The 14,534-nt window shown below is 40.5% G+C and overlaps 1 protein-coding gene and 7 non-coding genes across 9 annotated transcripts in view; 4 read left to right on the top strand and 4 right to left on the bottom strand.

Moving 5' to 3' along the window:
- Positions 1–13,266, top strand: part of eogt (EGF domain-specific O-linked N-acetylglucosamine (GlcNAc) transferase) — a 30,758-nt gene extending 17,492 nt beyond the window's left edge. For both annotated transcript variants that reach the window (XM_067588058.1, XM_067588059.1), the window contains exons 12-16: positions 10,247–10,315; positions 10,675–10,736; positions 10,905–11,024; positions 11,425–11,527; positions 11,848–13,266. In XM_067588058.1, the coding sequence (XP_067444159.1) occupies positions 10,247–10,315; positions 10,675–10,736; positions 10,905–11,024; positions 11,425–11,527; positions 11,848–11,994 (501 nt within the window). In that variant the 3' untranslated portion in view covers positions 11,995–13,266. The remainder of the gene's footprint in view (positions 1–10,246; positions 10,316–10,674; positions 10,737–10,904; positions 11,025–11,424; positions 11,528–11,847) is intronic.
- trnae-cuc (transfer RNA glutamic acid (anticodon CUC)) lies at positions 155–226 on the bottom strand. Its single transcript has one exon. It is a non-coding gene; the product is annotated as a tRNA-Glu (tRNA).
- trnae-cuc (transfer RNA glutamic acid (anticodon CUC)) lies at positions 858–929 on the top strand. Its single transcript has one exon. It is a non-coding gene; the product is annotated as a tRNA-Glu (tRNA).
- On the bottom strand, positions 1,492–1,563 carry trnae-cuc (transfer RNA glutamic acid (anticodon CUC)). The gene has a single exon. It is a non-coding gene; the product is annotated as a tRNA-Glu (tRNA).
- On the top strand, positions 3,751–3,822 carry trnae-cuc (transfer RNA glutamic acid (anticodon CUC)). The gene has a single exon. It is a non-coding gene; the product is annotated as a tRNA-Glu (tRNA).
- Positions 4,414–4,485, bottom strand: trnae-cuc (transfer RNA glutamic acid (anticodon CUC)). Its single transcript has one exon. It is a non-coding gene; the product is annotated as a tRNA-Glu (tRNA).
- trnae-cuc (transfer RNA glutamic acid (anticodon CUC)) lies at positions 5,114–5,185 on the top strand. The gene has a single exon. It is a non-coding gene; the product is annotated as a tRNA-Glu (tRNA).
- On the bottom strand, positions 5,742–5,813 carry trnae-cuc (transfer RNA glutamic acid (anticodon CUC)). The gene has a single exon. It is a non-coding gene; the product is annotated as a tRNA-Glu (tRNA).
- Positions 13,267–14,534: the final 1,268 nt, after the last annotated feature.

Raw genomic sequence — 14,534 nt, 5'->3', positions numbered from 1 at the left:
GTCATAAGTGACATGGACATGTATCTAAGTGTGAGTCATGGAAGGTTGTGGTACACAGACTGAAACAAGCCTGAAGTGATTATATTTGCTATCAAGCAGCTGATCATCGTTTACCTTCATAGACTCCCAGTTTGCAGTATACATAAAGTGTGCGTTCCCTGACCGGGAATCGAACCCGGGCCGCGGCGGTGAGAGCGCCGAATCCTAACCACTAGACCACCAGGGAGCTTGTTAGCTGTGTGAGAATGTAAACAGTACACCAATGTATGCAAGAATGCATGTTTGGGTGACGGATAAACAGGTCACCCATATGTATTAAATGGAAGACATAGAGAAAGTAGTGGGAACACAAACACTCATCACTGCTAACAATCATTAATCCTGGTTTAGTTTATTCATTCTTTATCAGTTTAATCATCACAACAATACTAACCAACAGCAACAACAGTGTAAGAAATAAAAAACAACAACATTTTTTTGTGAATTTGTATAAATTGACCATCACTGACAACCTTTCCAAGGCATCATCTTAACCCTCTGCATAGTAAACATTGGGATAAGCTCTGGCACTGGTCTGAACTGGAGTAAGTACATATGTGTAATGAATGAATGAATAATTCTGTATATGATAATAATATTGCTTTTATCCAGAGCAAAATATGTCAGCTACTGGCCAGTTTGCGATGAAGAGAAGAAATCACAGGATTGGAAAATGGTCTGCAGAAACATTAAGTGTATGCTCTCCTGGTCAATTAGCTTAAACATGTAAAACTACTGGTATGGTTCCTTCACAAATGTTCACCCATGAATGGCCATGCTGCTTTCAGGCAGAAGGTGGTTAATTTTGTTCATGTGGGTCCCTGGTGGTCTAGTGGTTAGGATTCGGCGCTCTCACCGCCGCGGCCCGGGTTCGATTCCCGGTCAGGGAACTTTTCATCATGATTGTTTCCAGTCTTTGTAAATATTCTGCAGTACTCTTGTCAATAATGCATCATTGTCAAGTAGGGGTGTTTTGTTTCTGCTATCAGCATTTGTTGAATATCCTGGCTCTCCTGTCCTTGCATGATGCCTCTCTGTCTCTTGTCTAGCACTCGGCACATTCCTGTCATAATGTATGTATACATTCAAATGGCAAAGACATGATGCATGTACATCACCTGCCGTTTTCTCAGCCCTCACCAAAACACACAAAAAGGAAGGTTATGATTTAACTCTTGTTGTTGTTAGTATGTTTCTGTCAGTGATGGTTGCAACTTCTCTTTTCCAAAGGAGTTTCCTTGTTGTTGGTGTATGTTTTATGATATTCCCAACCATAACCAGCCACACCATTAACATCAGTCATAAGTGGCATGGACATGTATCTAAGTGTGAGTCATGGAAGGTTGTGGTACACAGACTGAAACAAGCCTGAAGTGATTATATCTGCTATCAAGCAGCTGATCATCATTCACCTTCACAGACTCCCAGTTTGCAGTATACATAAAGTGAGCGTTCCCTGACCGGGAATCGAACCCGGGCCGCGGCGGTGAGAGCGCCGAATCCTAACCACTAGACCACCAGGGAGCTTGTGAGGGGTGTGAGAATGTAAACAGAACACCAATGTATGCAGGAATGCATGTTTGGGTGACGGATAAACAGGTCACCCATATGTAAGACATAGAAAAGGTAGTGGGAACACAAACACTCATCACTGCTAACAATCATTAATCCTGGTTTAGTTTATTCATTCTTTATCAGTATAATCATCACAACAATACTAACCAACAGCAACAACAGTGTAAGAAATAAGAAAAACATTTTTTTTGTGAATTTGTATAAATTGACCATCACTGACAACCTTTCCAAGGCATCATCTTAACCCTCTGCATAGTAAACATTGGGATAAGCTCTGGTACTGGTCTGAACTGGAGTATGTACATATGTGTAATGAATGAATGAATAATTCTGTATATGATAATAATATTGCTTTTATCCAGAGCAAAATATGTCAGCTACTGGCCAGTTTGCGATGAAGAGAAGAAATCGCAGGATTGGAAAATGGTCTGCAGAAACATTAATTGTATGCTCTCCTGGGGTCCGTTTCACAAAGCAGGTTTAGTGAAAACTCAGAGTCTGTTAACCCTGAAATGAGGGAAACTCTGAGTTTTCCGTTTCAAAAAGGGAGGTAACTCAAACCAGAGAAAGAGGGGTAACTCTAGCCTGTTTCAGAGAGAGAGAGGTAACTTAAGCTCTTGGTCAGTTACCGTAGTAACAGACTCTATGAACCTAACCTGGTCGGGACCAGGTTTTTCTCAGTGAACCTCGAGTTTCTCTCAGTCTCCGCCCTCTTTCAGAGCCACACACTCCATTTGATTTCCTCATTCATTCAGTCAGCAGGCGAGTTTTGGCGTAGCCTAGTTCTGCCGTCTGTCATTTAAAAAAATCATTAAAAAAATCCGAGTCAGTATATTAGAAGTCCATTAGGCACAGTAGGTGGCGACTTTTTCACTAACATGGCATGTCCTTTTGATAACGATCCCGTGGATGACGGTGCAGCATTACTGCGCAGAGAATTAAATATTCGTTGAGAGATGGTTATCAGACCGCGCATAGATGTTCTAGCATTTCCAGACAATTATCTTTTTGAGCGGTACCGTTTCACGTCACAGTCCATCATCTACATACACAACCTAATCCGTCCTTACATTTGCAACATTACCAATCGTAGTCATGCTCTCACATCCCAGCAGATATTGTGTGTTGCGCTGCGTTTCTTTGCAAACGGAAGTTTTTTGTACAATGTCGGAGCCAGCCACTGGCCTTCCTATAGTCTGGCTTAGGGCCAGCTCCTCTGCCTCCATTAGAGGTGGCGGTGCTGGACCACCACCCGTTTTACGGACATCTGCCTTCTTTCTGTTGGCTGAGTAGAAGTCTGTGTTAGTTTAAATAGGATTAATTATTTAACAGAACATGATGTAGATGAGAAGACATTTATGTGTGTGAAACCAGCATTATGTTGGGGATAAAACAACTGCACAGTCAAACAGCCACTTAATATTTACTTTACAATGTAAAACATGATCAAAATGAGGTTCCCCCATGAGATTATGCTGAGGTCTCACCTGTTTGAACAATGTTTTTATATTTCATCCTAAACTGCTGCCAAGTGCGCTTCTCCCTTGCGGGATTGGACCTAAATGAAATAAATTAATAGGCGACCAATCAAGCAGTTTTCCTCTGTAATATTATTGTGATTGCAAAGGACTACATTTAAACTTACGCATTGACCAGAGCAGCGATGTTCTCCCACGCCGTCTCCCTCTCTTTTGCAGCTGCAGCGGTGTTGCACTTCTTTTTGAAAACATGTTCAAACTCGTCGTATGAGAGAATTAAGATTTCTAGTTCTAGTGGGGTGAAAAACGCAGCCCTCCTCTTCCCCGTTGCCATGGTGACTCGTTGAATCGGGGCTCCATTGATGCTGGCTTTTTATAGTTGTAGTGCACGCGCTTAACTCCAGGTGAAACTATCCCGAGTTGAATAAACTGACTCAAATCAGCTGTTCTGGAACCGGAAAGATAGTTTCCTATCTCAGAGTAGATCAACTCAGAGTTCAGGATTAGACTCAGAGTTTGTTGAACCTGCTTTGTGAAACGGACCCCTGGTCAATTAGCTTAAACATGTAAAACTACTGGTATGGTTCCTTCACAAATGTTCACCCATGAATGGCCATGCTGCTTTCAGGCAGAAGGTGGTTCATCTTGTTGATATAGGTCCCTGGTGGTCTAGTGGTTAGGATTCGGCGCTCTCACCGCCGCGGCCCGGGTTCGATTCCCGGTCAGGGAACTTTTCATCATGATTGTTTCCAGTCTTTGTAAATGTTCTGCAGTACTCTTGTCAATAATGCATCATTGTCAAGTAGGGGTGTTTTGATGAATTTCATCATTGTTTCTGCTATCAGCATTTGTTGAATATCCTGGCTCTCCTGTCCTTGCATGATGCCTTTCTGTCTCTTGTCTAGCACTTTGTGTTGGCACATTCCTGTCATAATGTATGTATACATTCAAATGGCAAAGACATGATGCATGTACATCACCTGCCGTTTTCTCAGCCCTCACCAAAACACACAAAAAGGAAGGTTATGATTTAACTCTTGTTGTTGTTAGTATGTTTCTGTCAGTGATGGTTGCAACTTCTCTTTTCCAAAGGAGTTTCCTTGTTGTTGGTGTATGTTTTATGATTTATGATATTCCCAAACATAACCAGCCACACCATTAACATCAGTCATAAGTGGCATGGACATGTATCTAAGTGTGAGTCATGGAAGGTTGTGGTACACAGACTGAAACAAGCCTGAAGTGATTATATCTGCTATCAAGCAGCTGATCATCATTCACCTTCATAGACTCTCAGTTTGCAGTATACATAAAGTGTGCGTTCCCTGACCGGGAATCGAACCCGGGCCGCGGCGGTGAGAGCGCCGAATCCTAACCACTAGACCACCAGGGAGCTTGTTAGTGGTGTGAGAATGTAAACAGAACACCAACGTATGCAAGAATGCATGTTTGGGTGACGGATAAACAGGTCACCCATATGTATTAAATGGAAGACATAGAAAAAGTAGTGGGAACACAAACACTCATCACTGCTAACAATCATTAATCCTGGTTTAGTTTATTCATTCTTTATCAGTTTAATCATCACAACAATACTAACCAACAGCAACAACAGTGTAAGAAATAAAAAAAACATTTTTTTTGTGAATTTGTATAAATTGACCATCACTGACAACCTTTCCAAGGCCTCATCTTAACCCTCTGCATAGTAAACATTGGGATAAGCTCTGGTACTGGTCTGAACTGGAGTAAGTACATATGTGTAATGAATGAATGAATAATTCTGTATATGATAATAATATTGCTTTTATCCAGAGCAAAATATGTCAGCTACTGGCCAGTTTGCGATGAAGAGAAGAAATCACAGGATTGGAAAATGGTCTGCAGAAACATTAAGTGTATGCTCTCCTGGTCAATTAGCTTAAACATGTAAAACTACTGGTATGGTTCCTTCACAAATGTTCACCCATGAATGGCCATGCTGCTTTCAGGCAGAAGGTGGTTTATTTTGTTCATGTGGGTCCCTGGTGGTCTAGTGGTTAGGATTCGGCGCTCTCACCGCCGCAGCCGGGGTTCGATTCCCGGTCAGGGAACTTTTCATCATGATTGTTTCCAGTCTTTGTAAATGTTCTGCAGTACTCTTGTCAATAATGCATCATTGTCAAGTAGGGGTGTTTTGTTTCTGCTATCAGCATTTGTTGAATATCCTGGCTCTCCTGTCCTTGCATGATGCCTCTCTGTCTCTTGTCTAGCACTCGGCACATTCCTGTCATAATGTATGTATACATTCAAATGGCAAAGACATGATGCATGTACATCACCTGCCGTTTTCTCAGCCCTCACCAAAACACACAAAAAGGAAGGTTATGATTTAACTCTTGTTGTTGTTAGTATGTTTCTGTCAGTGATGGTTGCAACTTCTCCTCTTTTCCAAAGGAGTTTCCTTGTTGTTGGTGTATGTTTTATGATATTCCCAACCATAACCAGCCACACCATTAACATCAGTCATAAGTGGCATGGACATGTATCTAAGTGTGAGTCATGGAAGGTTGTGGTACACAGAGCCTGAAGTGATTATATCTGCTATCAAGCAGCTGATCATCATTCACCTTCATAGACTCTCAGTTTACAGTATACATAAAGTGAGCGTTCCCTGACCGGGAATCGAACCCGGGCCGCGGCGGTGAGAGCGCCGAATCCTAACCACTAGACCACCAGGGAGCTTGTGAGGGGTGTGAGAATATAAACAGTACACCAACGTATGCAAGAATGCATGTTTGGGTGACAGATAAATGGAAGACAAAGTAGTGGGAACACAAACACTCATCAGTCACAGACACATTAACAGACCTATTATGATAAGAATGAAATGGAAGGTTATGATTTAACTATTGTTGAGTAAACAAACTAGATAGATAGATTGATTGATAGATAGATAGATAGATACTTCCTGGAAAAGTTTTACACTTAGAATACTTGTAAACATGCTAGTCCTCACATTCTCTATCTATAGAACAGACACAATTCAATGACTAAACTACAGTCCATGTAAGACTTAGTGGTACTCTAAAAGCAAAGCAGAGCAGGTCATCCGTGGTCACCAGTGGTTCGGATTCAGTGTGCTCACTCCTGGGGCCCCGGGTTCGGTTCTTGTTCAGGGAACACTTTACAATGCATTTGTTTTCAACATACAAATTTCCAACCTTTTGAAACACTTTTTATTCATATTGAAACCCCCCACTTAGGCTTGAGTGTGGGTTAGACCGCTTGACACTATTTTCCTTTGGTATTGTATTTTTCATTTAAGTACACACTTTTAAACAGATCAATCTGTTAATGGTATATTGTGTAACAATATATTTTAAATTCAGCCCACAATTTAGGGATTCAAGGGATTAAAACTCAGACTACGTTAGTGAAAGCTCCAAAACCTAAGCAGTAGACCAGCAGAGAAAGCCTGCAAGTGTGTTTATTTAGTGTTCTTTAACACATGTACCAAAATAGCATGAGTGAAAGGGGCAACTGGCACAGAGTGAGAACAGAACTTTGACAAACAAATCAATAGATATATAATAGATTACATACCTTAAGTTTCAAGTCTCTGTAAGTTCAAATCACTGCACTGGAAATGGTGGGCAGTAACATCCTTGTATGTACTTTTTGGTCAGTTAACTTAAACATATGAAAAACAGTTCATCCTAAGAATGACCCTAATGTTGTCATACAAGCCCAATGTTGTGCTACATTTCCCTGGTGGTCTAGTGGTTAGGATTTGGCACTTTTGCCACCGCGGCCTGGGTTTGATTCCCGGTCAGGGAACAGCAGCAATAATTCTTCCGACATGCTGCTTTTCCACCAAAGTAGATATGTAGACATCAGTTAGTGAAGCCAGTGTGTGGTCAAGAGGGGTTGCATTATTTTGACCAGTTTTTCTGCTTTCTGTCCCTTTTTTGTCCCCCAATAATTGTACTGGAATTATGTCAGAAGGGATCTTTTAATGGCCAGTATAAACAGGTGGAGGGATTATAGCAAGAAAAAAACTGTTTTAATGCATATGTGAGGATTAAAGACAAACTTACAAAAATGTGAACCTATCCTTTAACATGCTCACTAGAGGAAAAAGTAAGATGACAGCTATCGGGTTCAGGATTTTTTTTCATTTGATTGTTTTTGGGCATTTTATACCTTCATAGACAGTTTACAGATAATTACAATCAACCAAAGTCCCCGGCCAGACTCGTACCACAGGATTCATGATTGTCACAGGGGGCGTCCTTAGTGTGTTCATACTTGAATTTTTTGATTACATGGTTTTTGATCGAGTGCCTTTTATTCAGATTTTTCAGATCATTACAGTCAAATCTAAGTCTACTGTTCTACTATTCTGTCTGAATCTGGCAATGCCTTAGCCAAGCATTATGATCCTTGTTGATTGCAACTTCATACATTAAAGTTATTTATTCATATTCCAGTTATTTATCCACAAAAGTCATGATATTTCTGTGGTAAGACTTTATACAGCTTAGTAATATAAAGGAATCTTTTTTTTTAAAGTGAGCAGTGAACATGAGCTCACAGTGGGGACATTTTTGGAATCCAATACCAAAATTACATTTTCATATGTTGATGAAATCCTTCTGAAATCTCTCTGAAAATCTCTCATCAAGTACGACATGTTAAGTTCTGACAGAGGCCAGACATCAGGCCAAGGAAGAGCCATTTTGATACTGTATGAATCAACAGATTCTTGTTTAACCACCAATCAAGTTTTAGACTGGTGATCCTAATGTACTTCAAATTTGGCATGGACCAGGTGACAGAAGATTAAAACTGCCAACTATGAATCACTTGACCACCAGGATGCTACATGGCTACTTTTGAAGCAGTTGTCATGAACACATAACCCAGCTGAATATTGTCTAATTTGGTCTATTTCAACAGCTGGACACAACACCTGATAATATTACCTGATAATTATTTTTTAAAGTAATTTTTATGAACAGATTTAATCATGTTATCAGAAGAAAATACTATAGTTTGTATTTTGGATGTGGAGTTTGGAGTTTGGAAACTGATCTCACTGTCCTTGCAATTTTGAAGCTGAGATCAGGTTTTCACAGTAAATTTTATAGTGAATAGCAGACTTAGGGATAGAGAACCAAGTCCCTACACTGGCTAAAATCAGACATTAGTGTAGGTGATCTCACTAATACAATAAACTCCTCACTGATATGTGTAGCTTACTAATTTCTGAAAGAATACATGCACAAGTACTGTACATACATGCACACTCACAGCCATTCATTCACCTCCTTATTCATCTCCAACATATATAATGCTCTAGCACTCCTCACAGCTGTTTTATGAACCCAGGTTTGAAGTGCTTGACTTTATCTTTTAGGGAAGCCCCCTGACAGTCGATCAGTCGAATCATCTGTCGGAGAACCCTCAGTCGACTGACATTCTTCAAGTCAAGCAGTTGTGGTTTTTTTGTTTTTTTTTTGTCAATCAAATCTTAAACTGCAAGTGTTTAATTCGTTTATTTATTCATTTACACTTTGGATTAATTTATTTTATGTTTAAAGAGAAATGCAGTAGCCTAATAAGACCAGAAGTTATTATTTCAAAGCGGACAATGCTTTGAATTTATTTAAAATTTTCATGCCTACTGTTTTTATTTTTTTCACCTAAAAAATAATTACATTCTTAAATAATTTAATTTGGTTATTATTCTTATTTGGATGTATTTATTAGTTTTTATGTTTAAAGAGAAATAAAGAAGTAGGCCTATCCTGTTGAAGAAGAGATGTCAGTTACAGTATTTCATAACAGGCAGTGCCATGAATTTATTTTAAACTATTTTGTTTGTTTATTCAATACACATTTGTTTGTAATGAAAATAAAATAAAACTGAAAATAAATCAAATGAATTAAATAACAAATAGTTTTTAAGAACTTGAAATATAAGAGAAGACATACATGTGTGCTACCTGTCTCATTATTCCAACAAATACATATGGTAGCCCGACATTATATGTTAGCAATTCAAATAGGCCGCAATTCAAATCTTGCATCATATGTAGCTGCCTTTTATTTATTCTTAAATGCTCAAAAATATGTTCCCATGACTCTGTTGCATTTAACTATTTTACTGTGGTTGAAATCATCACTGAAACTCATGCCAATGGATTTTCTGATCACCAGATAGTCTATATGAAAAAAAGGAACAAATAGTCTAATCTTTGTATTGAACAGCCAAATCCGATTCAACTGACAAAAATTCTGAGTCAGGTACTGCCCTAGTATCTTTATGACCAGCAAAGTCCGATGACTTCTTCCTTCTTGTGAATCAGCTCATTGGGTATTCATGACCCTCACTGGAAATATGCTAAAAGACTTTTTAGTGAGACACAGGGCTGCTAGCGATAGCTGGTGACTGAATGAGAGGTGTTCTCGGCCCTGACCCTCTCCCCGGCTCCTCCTTTCATCCCTAGATTAATGGCACAGCTAGAGACTCGCACTGCTGCTCTTCTCTATTGTGTCCTATTCATCTGCCCTCACCACTCTTTCCTCCTATCTCCCCTTCCTCATAATTTGCTCTGGTCTGGCTCTGTTCAGAATGGCATAATTTTCAATACTTCTTTAAGCAGAAGATGAAAAATTAGGTTGTGCTGAATACATACAAATATGCTCACTGCCTGTACTAAGTTGTTGTGGTTTGGTTGGTTTGTTGTGTTCAGAGGAGTTGTACTTTGTTGTAATTGTCATTACTTTGAATTAAGGATAGTGAAGTTACAATGCTTATATTTTACTTCCCTTTGTTACAACATTTATTGCACAAATGATGATACCTCCAAAAAATCTAAATACTCTTTCAGGACACAAGGTGGCAGTAGAAGAATATAGAATAAGAAGATGAATGTATGCACTGTATAAACTAATAAGAGCATATCAGAAAAGACCCTCTTTGATTCCACTTAAAAAAATTACTCATGTAATGTGATTTTACCTAATTTATCTGTTCCTCTGTGCCATATAAAAGAAACCTTTGAAGTAGAAGCCTTTAAGTTATTTTGAATGAGCATCATGTTTTCCCAGACGCGTATCTTTTCTGTCCTTGTCTGATTGATTATTGGGTGCATTGCTGTTTTCAGGAGGGGCGTGTTCGTGTCACCCTGCTGGCTCGCAGCACAGAATACAGAAGGATATTAAACCAAGTGGAGGTGAGTCAAGCACCTCCCTCCCTTCCTCCTTCCCTGCTTCTGTCTCTTTCTTTCAAGCACTTCTTCTTTTCCCTTCATCGTGTTCTGCCACCTGTCCTCCCTTTCCTTTTTTCTGTCTCCCCATTTTCCTCTTCCCCTCTTCTTGTCTCTTTCTGTTTCTTCACTCTATACAACCCTCCCACTCCCTCTGCCCCTCCTTCCCACCATTGATTTACTGCCTGCCTCTGTTAAGTGCCTATTTAAAATCTTATTTGCTATAAACAGTATGAGTAAAAAAGGCTTGTGATTTATATGGTCACTGCCCATATTTGTTTGCTCTCCCATTGATCAAAGAACTCATCCTTCTATTGTTATTACAGCTTGTAAATGCCCTCAAGACTGTGCCACTACTGGAGGTCAATGTGGTGGACTACAAATACAAGTGAGTTATAGAGTGTTTGCCACATTACTACAGGAACTATTCAATGCAGCATTGGTCAGGAGCGGTGCTGCGTAAGAATACAGAAAGTGTGTAGCTTTTGAAATTGTGTAATGGTGACAGTGTTTACCCAGTGAAGATGATTGATGCATGACTCCCTCCGTCCTTTAGGGATGTTCCCTTCCTGGAGCAGTTGAGGATCACCCACAACTCTGACATCTTTATAGGGATGCATGGGGCGGGTCTTACACACCTCCTCTTCCTCCCCGACTGGGCTGTCGTCTTTGAGCTGTGAGTGACACTTTGTGTTTGCCTGTGCGTGTGTATGTGTGAGTGTGTGTGAAAGACAGAAAGAGAGGGGAGCAGGGAGAGCGATGGGTTTGGCAGAGCGCTGTGCCCAAAGTTCCCCTCAGCCACTTGGTGTATGACTGTGAAATACTGCCTAATTAACCAGGCATTCATCACACCTGGCTACCCTGGGTAGGGAAACTTCTTGGAATATGTGTGTGCGTGTTTGTATGTGTACCTGTAGGAGCATGTGTGGGAGTGTTTGTGCATTTTGGTGAGTGACACCGAGAGAAAGCCACAGTGCACATAGAACGTGCGCGAGAGAAAGATGGAGCAAGAGAGAGTGAAAGTGAGGCACACCTAGGAGAGCAAGAGATAAAGTGTCTGCATCTGTCCCTCCCAGATATAATTGTCAGGATGAGAGCTGCTATCGAGATTTGGCTCGGCTGCGGGGCATTCGATACGTGACTTGGCAGACAGCGGACAAAGTGCTCCCACAGGACAAGGTAGGGGAAACTCCCGTACCAGCCATTAGCTCCCCGACACCTCAGCATGAGCTTTCTCAATTCATCTCACCTATCTCACATATAAACACGCACACACACTTACACTCGTACACACGCACTTAATTATGTGTGTGAGCAATTATAGGCACAGCAGAGCAAACGCACATAATTCATTTCTCTCTTATATTATCTCTTGTCATCTAACTGTAAGGACAGCCCCACAACACAAACACACACATTCATATGCTGCCATGTTTTTGTTTCTACACACTTTTATATGTCCATTTACTGTATACACTTTGCTCTAACACTTTTCTCAGGGTCACCATCCCACCCTTGGGGACCATCCAAAGTTTACCAACTACTCCTTTGACGTGGGGGAGTTCATGCGCCTTGTGCTGGACGCAGCCAGTTATGTCACACACCATCCCAAATGGCAGCGTCGTATCCTTCATGATGAACTCTAGAGTCTCTCGGAGTGGGAGTGGGGAGCGTTCAAACATCTGGCTACTGAAGAACCCTTAAATTATACACACCTGGCTACAAACATGAACCTGCCCAAAAGACATCTTGACATTCGCAGTGTACTTTTTGTGACTATTTTAAAGTTATACATACACCAGTGGACGTCAGTGGTCTGTCGGGAGTATTTGTCAACTGCCCGTCCGCTGCTTTGATAGGTCTGGATGAGTGAAAGCAGTATGGCGGACAACTCGGGTTTGAATAGCTTCCACCAGCTCTATTAGTGTCAAATCAGTTAAAGGACGAGCCGCGTGCAGTCGAAACATCTGGGGAATGATAAGATGTTTGCTATGTTTCTTCATTACCTCTGCTGTGTCTACTTCATTCTATGCAGACAAAGTTAGCTAATGAGCAGCTGTTTCGGCGTCTCTTCACATGCGACATCTTGTCACCTTTGATCAGTGTCACCTTGACGCGAGACTTGTCAGAGCTGTTGACAATCGCAGTTTCTGAGCACATCCAGAATACCTTCTTTTAAGTTTTTTTTAAGTTATGCTCATCACAAACACTTAAAACTCTAACAATAAGAGATGGAAAGCCAAGAGACATTTTCTTTTGTATCAGTATTCATGTTAGTATGCATGCCTGTACAGTGACACTTTTAAACAAATTTTAAGTATTGTGAAACATACATTCAAGTATTTATAGATAAAATCCAACACTCCATTGTTACACAAAACCTAATGACAATAATGTTGCTTTTGTCAGCTGAACATCACAAATATTGCACAAGCTTTTTAAATGTAACTGTTACTATTGCATCTTTATTTACAGTTTACATGTTTTTCTTTTATAATTTGTCACAGTTATTATTTAATTGTATGTCTTATTGGTTTTATGAAATATGCCATTGATACTGATGTCTGTTTTATTATAAATTCCTTTGCATTTTACCAAAGGAAATTCATTGTCAGTATGGTCAAATGATGAGGGTGCTGCTACAATCCCTTTTTCTAAAGCCTTTTGAATGCTGTTAATTGGTCTGAAATGAAATGAGCACAATTTGCATTTAGTCTGGTGCAAAGCAAAAGAGTATTTTGAGAGTTAAGAAGATCATTTTCATGTTTCTTGGCCTCTCTGTGAGCTTGATGTTTTATTTATCAATGAAATCATGTTGAACTGAGTCAGACCTTTTTGGTCAGGGCTTTTCTAGACTTCTAGGCAATTTCATATTCAAAAGCTGTGTAATATTTTTAAATAAATAATTCTAAAAAATGCTGAAGCATGTCCTCCAGTCTGTGCTGGCCATGTTAGGCATCAGAGATTTAATTCATCTTAATTTAATCAATCATCTTTTGAAGTCTGACCTTGGAGGGAAAAAACTGTAGTCTCTGTCTTGCCAGTTCTTGCTGATGCCAGACAGCGCTTTGCTGTGGGTTTCATTATTTTAGTGAGTTCAGGTCTAAGGAGGGAAATGGCTCTTGCGCAAAAAGGGCACCAGTTCAGTTTTTACTGTCACCATAATAAATCTGGATGACCTCAAAAACTACCCGAGTTATCAGTGACGCTTCACAGCCACACGGGGGCAGTACAACACCACACATGAGGCCAAACCCTCATCCTCCGCTGTGTGATCGGGCCTGTCAGACGCGTTCCAACACCGTGCGAAGAGAGAATAATTTATTCACTAATATATCCAAAAGGGTCATAGGACCACAATGTTTTTTTCAAGTGTGTTTTCTCCAATACCACAAGTTTGGTGTCAGCAGTCGTGTTTCTGCCTGAGCTTTGCGGATGTAGTGTATGAACTTTCTGAGTATTGACAGACACCGGGCCTGTCTGGGATGGACACTATTTATGGCCCTGCTCAGGTTACTGCCAGTGACCTCGTAAAGAAATGAAGAATCTCTATGCACGGGGGGGATCAAAGGCAGATGAACCAAGATGTCTGTTCTCATTAACCTTCATGGCAGCTTCAAATCGATGACCAAGTCTTGTTTTTTAGTTCAAACCTGTCTGCTGAATGTATCCAAAATCAACACCCACTCCACCCTTCTACCTAAATTATGAAGCAAATCACGGTGTACAAAGTGTAACACCCCCTCCTCTGTATGTGGTGTAGTCGACGTGATGGAGCACAGTCTAACCTTATACTTGCTCCACCGACCGCCAGGGCGCAGCGTATGTGTGCTTGTGTAATTAGCGGCGTTGCTGGCATCTCTCTCTCTCTCTATCATTAACAAACAGGCCCCACATTTACTGCCTCAGGCCCTGATTTGGGGTCCTCTGGAAGTTTACCACACCAAAGTTCTCCATCAGCTATTCTTGGACGGCATTATTTTGCCGTGCCGTGAGTAATAGTGTGTTTTCCCTCAGAAATGTTGATTTTTTTTTTTTTTTTTTTTTTTACCTTTGTAGGTAAAACACAGGCCTTATGAACTGAAGAATAGAGCCTTACACGCGTCAGGGCATACTAGCTCAGGGAGCCTGAAGTTTCGTCACCAAGCTGTGAGTAAAGTCATTAGATCACTCCTGGGTCGTGATT

Source organism: Thunnus thynnus, chromosome 4, assembly GCF_963924715.1.
Source record: "Thunnus thynnus chromosome 4, fThuThy2.1, whole genome shotgun sequence".
Lineage (NCBI taxonomy): Eukaryota > Metazoa > Chordata > Actinopteri > Scombriformes > Scombridae > Thunnus > Thunnus thynnus.
This window is presented reverse-complemented; position numbering and strand designations above follow the sequence as displayed.